Here is a 13,878-nt window from a genome sequence, read left to right on the forward strand (position 1 = left end):
CCAACAGATTTTCAGCTGAGCATCATTATGTGGCATTGATTGGATATTTCTAAATGGGGAAATCCATTATTTTAAGTGCTACTTTTTATGTAGATTATTGCCAGGATCATATTTGTGTTGCAATAGACAAGTTAAATTTAGTTGTAAACATATTTAATGTAAGAAAGTATATGAATATTATACCTTGTTTTAGATATGATTTATAACAATAATGTACATGTTGAAAATGCCGCTGTTAAAAGATAAAAATAATCAGATTAAACAAAATCTGAAGTAGAAGAACCAATGACAGCTAATGACGGCTGATTTATGACGACAAGAAAGAAAAAGGAGTCATATCTTTCATTTACAAAATTCAGATTTTTTTTTTTTTTTATCAAATAAACAGCCCTAAATTTCTGACTAATGGTTCAGTTTATGAATTCTGACATTTACGAGTTGCTTGTGTAATCAATTTATTGATATACTTGAACAGGACTGAACAATAAGGATGCACTGTAATGGCCTGTAAACTCTGTCATTAGAACCACAAAAGGCAATATTTTTACATCTAACTTCAGGTTAGAGTACGAATCATTGAAAAACAACTTTTAGAGGATAGTTCCCTCAGTACAGTTATATTTGATGAGTAGTGTTTTTATCCTTTAAGAAATCCACAAAACTTTCTGCATCTTAACCTGCTTTCCAGCATAATGAGACCTGGATGATTGACAACTGCACCATGGCTGTCTGTGAAAATGGCACAGTCATAATGAGAAATCATTCCTGTCCCTTTGTGGAAAAACCTGTATGTTCCAATGGACGACAGCCTGTTATCCATTATGATGACAATGGATGCTGCTTCCACTATGACTGTGAATGTAAGTCTTAAATGTAACCTTTCATCAGTTTGAGTTCTTAACATGCAGCAGAATATCTTATTACGTCATGCTCAGACTCATATCAATAGCACATCCCTTCCTGCAAATCAGTCACAAACTTTGACTTTCGCATCTTAAATTACTGGTTTAGAGGCAAGGCAAATTTATTTATCTCCCCCATCCCATTTTCAAGCCAAGCACAGTTTAGCAGAAGGCTGTTCCGTCATGAGCCCGGGTCTGCTGAAGATTTCTGCCTGTTAAAAGGACGTTTTTCTTGCCACGCTATGACGGATTAAGCTGGGCTCTTGTAATATAGCCATAAGTAAGGTCCTTTACCTGCTTTATGTAAACATAACAATGAGCATGGTCTTGTTACCTGCTCTTTCGTTAATGTTAACAGACAAACAGTAAGGTCCTTTACCTGCTTTTGTAAAGTGTCTCGAGATAACGCCTGATATGAATTGACGCTATATAAATAAAGATTGATTGATTGATTTATATATCAACAGCAAGGCAATTCAAAGCGCTTCACATAACACATCAAAAGCATGATGCCAAAGGGAAAAAAAAACTTGAAATGGAAAATTTAAAAAACATTGAAACAATGATTAAATCTGAAAATATGTTAAAATAAAAATATAAAAAGAGTTCAAATTTATAGAAAAGAGATAAAGTTAAAAAAAATTAAATTGTTTATTGAAAGGCAGTTGTAAACGTGTCTTTAACCTGGTTTTAAAAGAGCTGAGAGATTCAGCTGACTTGCAGTTTTCTGGGAGTTTGTTCCAGATATAAGGAGCATAGAATCTAAGCTCTGCTTCTTCACGTTTGTTTATTTTCGCCATAAACTATTCCGTGCTTTAAAAACCAGCAGCAAGATTTTAAAATCTGTTCTCACACTGGGAGCCAGTGTAAAGACTTCAGAACTGGATTGATGTGATTCATTCTGGGTTTTGGTGAGGACTCTAGCTGCAGCTGGTTTAGCTGCAATTGTCTGACTTATTGAACCTGTAAAGACACTGTTACAGTTATCAAGTCGCCTGCCCCAGGGCGAATGGAGTCTCTCCCATTTCCCCAGATCCCCCCGATAGCCTGTTTTTTGCACTATGTACCTTCACACAGCAGCTTGTAGCTAATAGGCAGCAAGTTAGCTCTCCTCTGAACTGTTTCATACAATGGCTGAGCCTATGAGACAGAAGAGGACAGTGAGAAGAAGAGAAAAAGAAAGAATGACAGAGCAAGAAGCCAGACTACAGGAAATATTGGACATTGTCAATCCACATGGTTCTTTGTCATATTACAACCTCTTTGCCCCAAAAGCTACCACAGCACGAAACAATAGCAAGGGGTGTCTTTATCCACTATCGAATAAAGCTACAGTACAATACCAAAAGAAAATAACTTTATACAGTATGTATTCATTACTCACTCCATGTGCATTTTCAGAGTCTGGGGAGGAAGTTTTGCTGCTTTACTTTAAGATTTCAGGGGAAGTGTATTTCAATGAACAATTATCTCCTAGAATGTTCCCAGTGCAGAATCACTTTTGAAACACCACTAATCCAAAGGCAACATGTTTTGATTCTCTATAATGAAACCTTTTAGATTCTAGAGGACAGAAATAGACATAGACTAAAAGTCCCTTATCCGACAATGCTCCCTGTTATGCACAGCGCACCAGCACATCTACATGGGAAGCACTATTTTATAAAACGCTTGCTTCTCTGTCATCTGCTTGTCAACAAATGCAAGTTGTCAAAAAGGGGATATGTGTAACAGCACTGTTTGTGTTTTATCTTTAGTGGACACCAAAGAGCACCAAATTGAATTTGTCAATCATTTTACTTTTAAAGAAGCTAAGGTTGAAATTTCCTGACCAGAAAACTATGAGTCTTCTTAGTGTAATAAAACACAAGTTGTGTTTGTTCCACTTAATGATTTCTTTATCTTTATCTTTGTCTCCTGCAGGTGTGTGCACTGTCTGGTCTGGGCACTATAGCACATTTGATGGAGTTGGTTATAGTTTCCAGCAGTTATGCGAGTATTACCTGGTCAAAGAGATTAATTATAAGTTTGACCTGTCTATTGTGTTGGATAGTCATGACTGTGACCCTGCAGACAGCACGTTCTGTCCCCAGGCTGTCATCGTTACGTTCAACACCAACAAGATTGTTTTGACTCAGTTGAAGAGCGAAGGCCTTGTGGTAAGCTACATTTGAAAAATCAGATGAACATTGACATCATTCATTATTCTGCGACTTGATGCCAGTCAAAGGAGTAAGATGTTACGAACAGTTGGAGTTAGATGTATCATTGTGTTTGGTCTCCCTGTTCTACAGGTTTTCATAAACGGGAACCGAATCTATCCCGCCTTCTTCAATTATTACCTGAGGCTCTTCAGTACAGATATGGACATCACATTGTATATACCTACCATTCAGACAAAAATTGTTTATAAAGCCAACTCATTCAGCATTTACCTTCCCCATGATATCTTCCATGGAAATACTGAAGGACAGTGTGGTGAGTAACCAGAACGTGCACACACATACCTCCTTCTATGGTACTTTGTTATCCCTGATGGGAAACCTGTTTTTATGGACAACTTTAATTGACCAGCCTATAATAATGCCATTTGTTTCTTAGCTTTAAACCAGATATATCATATTTTAATTAAACAGCCTAGTAAAAGAAAATAAGAAACCCCTGGGGCCCTTTTCAAGTCTGAACAACTGCTTCTTCTCCTCTCAAAGGAACCTGTGACAACTCCCAGATTAACGAGTGTCGTTTTCCAAGTGGTGAAGTGGGACCCTGCCCCATCTGTGCACCCAGCTGGGTAGTCCCAGGTCCACCCTGTGAAACCACAACAATTTCTCCAACAGCTTCAACAACACTAACTGTGACCACCCCAGAAACAACAATCCTTACATCACAGCTCCCCTGTAAACCACCGGTTTGTGAACTCTTAAAGGACAGGTGAGGAGGAAAGAGAGAGTTAACTCCTGAACTGCTGTTTGTCTTTCGTGTACCTCATTACAAACCTAAAACAGGGTTCTTAACTTTTGGAAATTGTTTAGAGTGAGACAGATGTGGAGTCCCTATGCGGGCGTGCGAGCGAATTTTTTGGGGGTGTTTATGTATTAATTTAAAGCATAATAATAGTTTTTAACACAAGTTCAGTTCAGTATAATTTCGTCTTTTAGTTCAAATATAGCCTATTGTAGTCATTTTATGATGAAAGTATAACTGGATTAATACCAAATGCCAGACTTTGGGTGTTGACATCGAGCCTCCACAAATGTAGATTCCTCCTTGAATCGCGCTGAATGTAGACGGCCATCACTTGTTGAAAAAGGTATGACGTGATAACCATAGACTGTATATATTAGGGTGATAACCCCCAACCCAGATAGTGCTTGCTACTTTCTGATTGGTTGAACGCCTGATTGGTTGAACGCCTGGTGGTTTGATTGGCTGGTGTGTGGCTGCGTTGGCTGGTGTGTGGCTGCGTTGGACCCTCTGCGTTGCAGAGAAAGGTTAACGGAACCGTATGGTGACGGTCGGGATTTATCCAAGCTATATAAAAAAAAAAAATTTGGCCGAGTTATATTTTATGTGAGAAATGCAAGGTATGGCGTGGGGCATGTGAATTGCCTGAAATGCATGTGTCTCACTCTCATTGCGTGAGTGTTGAGAACCCTGCTAAAACTATTAACAACTTTTTACAACCTCACTGTCTCCACGAATTAAAACCTAAATATACTTCTCATGATACACTGCCTTTCAGTTTCTACATTTTTAATTTGCTTTGTGTTAAAGAAAAGGAAATGAAAATTACAGTCATCACAAAATCATGAAGAAAATCCCCTACGCCACTTTTCCACTTATTTATGAGTATAAAGGCAAGCCAACCAAAATTCACTTTATTCCTATGGGACTCTTATAACTCTCATAACATCTAATATGCCTGGAGTATATAAAAACATATTGAACTTTTGGATTTTGGAGAGACATTATGAAAGTGTGCTAGCTTTGCTAACAGTCTGCTAACTAGCCAACAGGATGATTCATGAGTTTCAGTTTTCAATTTCGATTGTTGATTCTGTTTGCTCTTTTCATATACTGCCTGATTACCTGAACCATTTTGCAATATACAGTATATGTTATTTATACAGTTTTTAAAAAAAAATGCAAACTTTTAAAACCAAATACATTTTTACCATCTGTCACTGTTAAAGACCTTCACTTAACAATTGGTTCGTAAAACAAACAAAAAAAAAGTGCTTTCAATGACCTGAACTCTTAGTTTCTACTTATTCAAGTTGTTGAATATTTCTGACAAAGTGTTCTGGCTTCTTTGTGTATCCTTCTAGTATATTTGAGGAGTGTGCTTCGGTCATTCCCGCTTACCCATTTATTTCATCTTGTGAGAGCGAAGGCTGCAACGGTGGTGGAATAGATCCACCACATTTTAATGTCACCTGCACCATCCTGGAAACCTATGCTGCTTTGTGTGCTGAAAATGGAATCTGTATTGACTGGAGGAATAGAACCAATGGGATGTGTGGTAAGATTTTGAGTCTGTTGTGTAAATTTCAGTTGTTGTGTTGCGTGCTGAAAACAATAATTCCATTTTCCAGACTACACATGTCCAGAGGGCAAGGTGTACAAGGCCTGTGGCCCAGCTGTAGAGCCAACATGTAATGAAAGGTAATAAAAACAGTGTTATACTTTTTAACATCACTTTACTGATTCACATCTTTTTATTTTCTGCTTTTCTCAAGTTTTACTGTTCAATTCATAATAAAGATTAATAAAATATCACCATCTGATTCACAAAACAAGAACAAAGGTTTAAATGCTGAGGAGCAAACATCCATTATGCAGTCATTCAGTGATAAAATTATTACATTTCTATGCAAGTTAGTCTTATTGTTAAAAGTGTCTAATTCTCAAACATAAACACTAACAGCCATCTTTAGTAAGCGTGAAAAAATGACCAGTCTGTTGAGAGTTGGTTGCTGCAGTATTTATAAGAGCTGTCACGCTAGCACTTCAGAGAGGAAGGCCAAGTGTGTAATAGTCACTGTCGTCACCATGAAGACAGCATGAAAACACATTATGTTAGACAAGATTTTATAAATTCTCATCATGATTGAAGATTTTTGTTGTGTGGCCATACATCTTTAAGTTTATACAGCACTGTAATACCAACATACTTCATTTCTGACACCAGATACAACAACATGTTCAACGCCGGATCCTCTCCACCCTCTATTGGTCTTAAGGAGGGTTGCTTCTGTCATGACAACACCACTTTATTCAATCAGGTCTATGACGAATGTGTGCCCGCTTGTGGTAAGGAACCCACAGGGGACATGTTTTGACTGGTACATCGAACATTTTGTACAAAAGCTGTCAGTCACTATTCAGTGTCTCTGTTTATATTTCAGATTGCACAGGACCTGATGGAAAACCAAAACTGGTGAGTTATCTTCCTCAAATATGCATTACTGTGTACATTAGCAAAGCAAAGTTGTCTATTAACTGTTTTGTCCAATAACCAGCCGGGTGAAAGCTGGATAAGTGGCTGCAACAACTGTACCTGTGACATGGACACCATGGGGGTCGTGTGTACGCCCAATCCATGCCAGACCATGGAGATCCCCAACTGCAGTGAGGAAGGCCAAGTTCTGGTAACCTCATCAGATGGCTGCTGTACAAAATATGAATGTGGTAAGTTATGGGGGTCAATTGAATTTAATCTGATTTATTTCATTTAATGGAGATGATGGTGTAACATTTTTTTAATACAGAGCATGAAATTTAGTAAATAGCTATGCTAAATTCCAACTATTTTTACCTCGTTAGGCCTCTGAGTAAACGCTGTACTATACAACATTCAGCCACATAAAATCACATCACATCACTTATTTGCTCAGCTGTGTTACACAGTCTGTTACATAGAGCTCTGAAGAAACTGACTCTACAGAGTCTTACTTTCTAACCAACATAAATTCTCCAGCTGGTCTTCTCTTCATATCAATACAATTTGGCTGACGATGCAGCACAGAACATCTACCTGAGGTTTTAGACTTACAGTTTTCTTCATCTGTCTTCATATTGTTTTATTTAAGTGCACTATTATTCAAACATTACTTTGTTCTTATCTAAAAGTAGTTCATAACTTGTAATAGAAAAATATTTAAGGGATCTCTTCAAAACATGGTTCTAATCATCAAATCCTCATGTGCCCCAACAGAATGCAACCAAACCCTTTGTCCCACTCCACATACCTGCATGCTTGGCTTCGAACTGACGTCCACAGATGGCATCTGCTGCAAGTCCTACAAGTGTGGTGTGTTACTCTATCAATGTGCATCTGTCGACAGAGAATAAAAGGATGAGCTAGTGTATAATATGTAATGTGAAGTAAATACTCTAATCTTAAAAATGTGGCTGTTTTGTGAAACAATTTTACAGTTTATGCCTGAAGAAGACTTCAGATGAAAAATAAAACTGTAAACATTTCTGTAGCATAGACAATTGAAAAGTCATGACTTCTGTCTTACTACTTTATGGTACTGTTAAGAACTCTAATTTTCTGTTCTGAACTTGGCACCCTCTGTATGCTAAGTGGTATCTCTGTGCAGATGTATAAGTAAAGCTTTTAACAATATACAGTATATAGGAAAAGTCCATCTTCACATTGATGGCCTCCCTTCTGTTGTAGGTCAGAAAGAGACTTTAGTATTCACCTCAGTCTGCTTCACAACCAGATTTAGAGATCTACATTTTTTTGAAATGTCTTTAGGCAATGGCCAATACATATCTTAACTCTACCTTTTCTTTTCTTTATTTGCAGAGCCTAAAGGTGTATGTGTCTTTGAAGGTACTGAGTACATGGTAAGTGTACAGTTTAAAGTCCAGATATAAATTCATTAATTAGTCAATGCTAAAGTACAAAAAGGCAGAGGATTTAAATACAAACCCAGACAGGTAGTACATGGTCATGTAGAGGTTAACTTTGTTGCAATGAAAGTCAGCATTTACGCTTATACACTAACAAGTAGATTTGTGGAAAACTGGAAGGGTTTTGATTATTTATATGTGGCGAGATGACTAGAGACAGTTTTTTGGGAGGAAGCAAGGAGTCACTTCAGGAAGTAAAATAAAACTTTTTTTTCTTTTTACCCTCTATATGTTATGTAAGAAGTATGTATCAAATGTGTCTTCAACAGAACTTTTATAGCGTTTTTGTTACGTTAAAATAAAAAAATTGGAGTACGGGAACATATTTGAAACGTTTTAATGCTGGATCCAACAGTGGGTCTTTTTACCATTGGAGCACACAAGACAAAGTAAGAAGTGAATATTATGTAAATGTATATACCTGTATGTCAATTAAATATTTGAAAGTAAAAAATAATCTGTATTTTTTTAGCCTGGTTCCAAAATACCAACACCAGGAACACCATCAGGATCAACAACACCAGGACAACCATTAGGTACAACAGTTGGAGGACCTGGACAACCATCAGGTACAACTGGAGGAGGACCTGGACAACCATCAGGCACAACAGTGCAAGGACCTGGACAACCATCAGGTACAACTGGAGGAGGACCTGGCCAACCATCAGGTACAACCGTACAAGGACCTGGACAACCATCAGGAACAACTGGAGGAGGACCTGGACAACCTTCTGGTACAACGGTACAAGGACCTGGACAACCATCAGGTACAACAGTTCAAGGACCTGGACAACCATCAGGGACAACTGGAGGAGGACCTGGACAACCTTCTGGTACAACGGTACAAGGACCTGGACAACCATCAGGTACAACAGTACAAGGACCTGGACAACCCTCAGGAACAACTGGAGGAGGACCTGGACAACCTTCTGGTACAACGGTACAAGGACCTGGACAACCATCAGGTACAACAGTACAAGGACCTGGACAACCCTCAGGTACAACTGGAGGAGGACCTGGACAACCTTCGGGAACGACTGGAGGAGGACCTGGACAACCATCAGGTACAACTGGAGGAGGACCTGGACAACCATCAGGTACAACTGGAGGAGGACCGGGACAACCATCAGGTACAACTGGAGGAGGACCTGGACAACCATCAGGTACAACTGGAGGAGGACCTGGACAACCATCAGGTACAACTGGAGGAGGACCTGGACAACCCTCAGGCACAACTGGTGGAGGACCTGGACAACCATCAGGAACAACTGGAGGAGGACCTGGACAACCATCAGGTACAACAGTACAAGGACCTGGACAACCATCGGGAACAACTGGAGGAGGACCTGGACAACCATCAGGTACAACTGGAGGAGGACCTGGGCAACCTTCTGGAACAACTGGAGGAGGACCTGGACAACCATCAGGTACAACTGGAGGAGGACCTGGACAACCATCAGGCACAACAGTGCAAGGACCTGGACAACCATCAGGTACAACTGGAGGAGGACCTGGCCAACCATCAGGTACAACCGTACAAGGACCTGGACAACCATCAGGAACAATTGGAGGAGGACCTGGACAACCTTCTGGTACAACCGTACAAGGACCTGGACAACCATCAGGTACAACGGTACAAGGACCTGGACAACCATCAGGAACAACTGGAGGAGGACCTGGACAACCATCAGGTACAACAGTACAAGGACCTGGACAACCATCAAGTACTACAGTACAAGGACCTGGACAACCCTCAGGTACAACTGGAGGAGGACCTGGACAACCATCCGGTACTACAGTACAAGGACCTGGACAACCATCGGGTACAACTGGAGGAGGACCTGGACAACCATCGGGTACAACTGGAGGAGGACCTGGACAACCATCAGGTACAACTGGAGGAGGACCTGGACAACCATCAGGTACAACAGTACAGGGACCTGGACAACCATCTGGAACAACTGGAGGAGGACCTGGACAACCATCAGGTACAACTGGAGGAGGACCTGGACAACCATCAGGTACAACTGGAGGAGGACCTGGACAACCATCAGGTACAACAGTACAGGGACCTGGACAACCATCGGGAACAACTGGAGGAGGACCTGGACAACCATCAAGTACAACTGGAGGAGGACCTGGACAACCATCAGGTACAACTGTTGGAGGACCTGGACAACCATCAGGTACAACAGTACAGGGACCTGGGCAACCATCGGGAACAACTGGAGGAGGACCTGGACAACCATCAGGTACAACAGTACAGGGACCTGGGCAACCATCGGGAACAACTGGAGGAGGACCTGGACAACCATCAGGTACAACAGTACAGGGACCTGGGCAACCATCGGGAACAACTGGAGGAGGACCTGGACAACCATCAGGTACAACAGTACAGGGACCTGGACAACCATCGGGAACAACTGGTGGAGGACCTGGACAACCATCAGGTACAACAGTACAGGGACCTGGGCAACCATCGGGAACAACTGGAGGAGGATCTGGACAACCATCAGGTACAACAGTACAGGGACCTGGGCAACCATCGGGAACAACTGGAGGAGGACCTGGACAACCATCTGGAACAACAGGAGGAGGACCTGGACAACCATCAGGCACAACTGGAGGAGGACCTGGACAACCCTCCGGTACGACTGGTGGAGGACCTGGACAACCATCAGGTACAACAGTACAGGGACCTGGACAACCATCAGGTACAACTGGAGGAGGACCTGGACAACCTTCTAGTACAACTGGTGGAGGACCTGGACAACCATCAGGAACAACTGGAGGGGGACCTGGACAACCTTCTGGAACAACTGGAGGAGGACCTGGACAACCATCAGGTACAACTGGAGGAGGACCTGGACAACCATCAGGTACAACTGGAGGAGGACCTGGTCAACCATCAGGCACAACTGTTGGAGGACCTGGACAACCATCAGGTACAACCGCAGGAGGACCTGGACAGCCATCAGGTACAACTGGAGGAGGACCTGGACAACCTTCTGGAACAACTGGAGGAGGACCTGGACAGCCATCAGGTACAACTGGAGGAGGACCTGGACAGCCATCAGGTACAACAGGAGGAGGACCTGGACAACCTTCTGGAACAACTGGAGGAGGACCTGGACAACCTTCTGGAACAACAGTACAAGGACCTGGACAACCTTCTGGAACAACTGGAGGAGGACCTGGACAACCATCAGGTACAACTGGAGGAGGACCTGGACAACCATCAGGTACAACAGTACAAGGACCTGGACAACCATCAGGAACAACAGTTGAAGGACCTGGCCAGCCATCAGGTACAACTGGAGGAGGACCTGGACAACCATCAGGTACTACAGTACAAGGACCTGGACAACCCTCAGGTACAACTGGAGGAGGACCTGGACAACCCTCAGGTACAACTGGAGGAGGACCTGGACAACCATCAGGTACAACAGTTCAGGGACCTGGCCAGCCATCAGGTACAACTGGAGGAGGACCTGGACAACCATCCGGTACAACTGGAGGAGGACCTGGACAACCTTCTGGAACAACTGGAGGAGGACCTGGCCAGCCATCAGGTACAACTGGAGGAGGACCTGGACAACCATCAGGTACAACTGGAGGAGGACCTGGTCAACCATCAGGTACAACTGGAGGAGGACCTGGACAACCCTCTGGAACAACTGGAGGAGGACCTGGACAACCATCAGGTACAACTGAAGGAGGACCTGGACAACCCTCAGGTACAACTGGAGGAGGACCTGGACAACCCTCTGGAACAACTGGAGGAGGACCTGGACAACCTTCTGGTACAACTGGAGGAGGACCTGGACAACCATCAGGTACAACAGTACAAGGACCTGGACAACCATCAGGTACAACAGCAACAGGACCTGGACAACCATCAGGTACAACCGGAGGAGGACCTGGACAACCATCAGGTACAACAGTACAAGGACCTGGACAACCATCAGGTACAACTGGAGGAGGACCTGGACAACCATCAGGTACAACAGTACAAGGACCTGGACAACCATCAGGTACAACTGGAGGAGGACCTGGACAACCATCGGGTACAACTGGAGGAGGACCTGGACAACCATCAGGTACAACAGTACAAGGACCTGGACAACCATCAGGTACAACTGGAGGAGGACCTGGACAACCATCGGGTACAACTGGAGGAGGACCTGGACAACCATCAGGTACAACAGTACAAGGACCTGGACAACCTTCTGGAACAACTGGAGGAGGACCTGGACAACCATCAGGTACGACTGGAGGAGGACCTGGACAACCATCAGGTACAACTGGAGGAGGACCTGGTCAACCATCAGGCACAACTGTTGGAGGACCTGGACAACCATCAGGTACAACCACAGGAGGACCTGGACAGCCATCAGGTACAACTGGAGGAGGACCTGGACAACCTTCTGGAACAACTGGAGGAGGACCTGGACAGCCATCAGGTACAACTGGAGGAGGACCTGGACAGCCATCAGGTACAACAGGAGGAGGACCTGGACAACCTTCTGGAACAACTGGAGGAGGACCTGGACAACCCTCTGGAACAACAGTACAAGGACCTGGACAACCATCAGGAACAACTGGAGGAGGACCTGGACAACCATCAGGTACTACAGTACAAGGACCTGGACAACCCTCAGGTACAACTGGAGGAGGACCTGGACAACCTTCGGGAACAACAGTACAAGGACCTGGACAACCATCAGGTACAACAGTACAAGGACCTGGACAACCATCAGGTACAACAGTACAAGGACCTGGACAACCATCAGGTACAACTGTGCAAGGACCTGGACAACCATCCGGTACAACAGTACAAGGACCTGGACAGCCATCAGGTACAACTGTGCAAGGACCTGGACAACCATCCGGTGCAACTGGAGGAGGACCTGGACAACCATCAGGTACAACTGTTGGAGGACCTGGACAACCATCAGGTACAACAGGAGGAGGACCTGGACAACCATCAGGTACAACTGTTGGAGGACCTGGACAACCATCAGGTACAACAGGAGGAGGACCTGGACAACCATCAGGTACAACTGGTGGAGGACCTGGACAACCATCAGGTACAACTGGAGGTGGACCTGGACAAACATCTTTTACAACTTCAGGAGGACCTGTACCAACACTTGTTTTACCTGGTCCCTGCCATGAGTGTTACTGTGGTCCTAATATGGATCCAAACACCCTGTTGAACATCATTGAATGCACACCTGTTGTTTGCAACACCAACTGCTCAGAAGTAAGCTCATATACACTTTTTACAAACAAATGCATGCACATTGATTCTTTTGTATATGTTTTTTTCAAAAGCAACCAAAGGGGTTACAAGGGGTTGTATGAATTCCCTTTATTAGTCAAAGGCATATTTTTGGAGTAACATGGATCAATTGAATCAGCATCATCTCGTATTCCCTTTATTCACCAGGTGCATATGAATACAGGCAATGCTATTTACAAAGTGGTATAAAAAAAAAGTTTCAACCCATCCAACTCGGTCAATAATAACTCAGAGACCATCTCTCTGGGGTATGGCTTCTAGCTTATACCTGCAGCAGTAAACACCGAGCAGGTCCACAGCACCAGGTAGTAGGCATTATTTAATCAAGAGACAATTTTGACGAGGTAGCAAAGAAACTCCAGATCCAGATAGAATTTGTAAGACAGGAGCTTAGTATCCAAGGCCCCTGGCATTCTAAAGCCCTGTTTCCACCAAGCTGTCCGGTTTGGTTCAGTACAGTGTGGTTCATTTTGATATGGCAAACTCTGATCTTTCGTGTTTCTACAGCCAACCGTAGCCTGATTTGATCGGTGGAGTGTAAGCCTAATGGAGATAGCTGTGACACACTGCGAAATCAAAGCAATCCTACACAGTGTAGCCCACTGTTAATTTGAGTTCAACAAAAAAGAACGTGACACAGTAAATAAAAGGAACACTTAAGGGCCGGATTGCTACACTTTGCACCCCAACAGAATGGTCCCAAAAAAGTAGGACAGAACGGATGGATAAGGTTACTGAAGCAGT

At 43.2% G+C, this 13,878-nt stretch overlaps 2 protein-coding genes across 2 annotated transcripts in view; one reads left to right on the plus strand and one right to left on the minus strand.

The window, feature by feature from the left end:
* Nucleotides 1–13,878, plus strand: part of LOC306827189 (mucin-5B-like) — a gene marked incomplete at its 5' end in the record, with an annotated part of 49,695 nt that overhangs the window by 33,465 nt on the left and 2,352 nt on the right. The window contains 11 exons of the mRNA XM_079348859.1: nt 2,826–3,061; nt 3,197–3,380; nt 3,611–3,693; nt 3,829–3,833; nt 5,231–5,424; nt 5,498–5,567; nt 6,094–6,215; nt 6,311–6,342; nt 6,425–6,553; nt 10,016–10,367; nt 12,965–13,095. Of these exons, the coding sequence (XP_079204985.1) occupies nt 2,826–3,061; nt 3,197–3,380; nt 3,611–3,693; nt 3,829–3,833; nt 5,231–5,424; nt 5,498–5,567; nt 6,094–6,215; nt 6,311–6,342; nt 6,425–6,553; nt 10,016–10,367; nt 12,965–13,095 (1,538 nt within the window). The remainder of the gene's footprint in view (nt 1–2,825; nt 3,062–3,196; nt 3,381–3,610; nt 3,694–3,828; nt 3,834–5,230; nt 5,425–5,497; nt 5,568–6,093; nt 6,216–6,310; nt 6,343–6,424; nt 6,554–10,015; nt 10,368–12,964; nt 13,096–13,878) is intronic.
* The window catches only part of selenop2 (selenoprotein P2), a 230,315-nt gene that overhangs the window by 15,573 nt on the left and 200,864 nt on the right, over nt 1–13,878 (minus strand). The gene's annotated exons all lie outside the window — the stretch shown is intronic.

Source organism: Symphodus melops (genome assembly GCF_947650265.1).
Source record: "Symphodus melops genome assembly, chromosome: 7".
Taxonomy (NCBI): domain Eukaryota; kingdom Metazoa; phylum Chordata; class Actinopteri; order Labriformes; family Labridae; genus Symphodus; species Symphodus melops.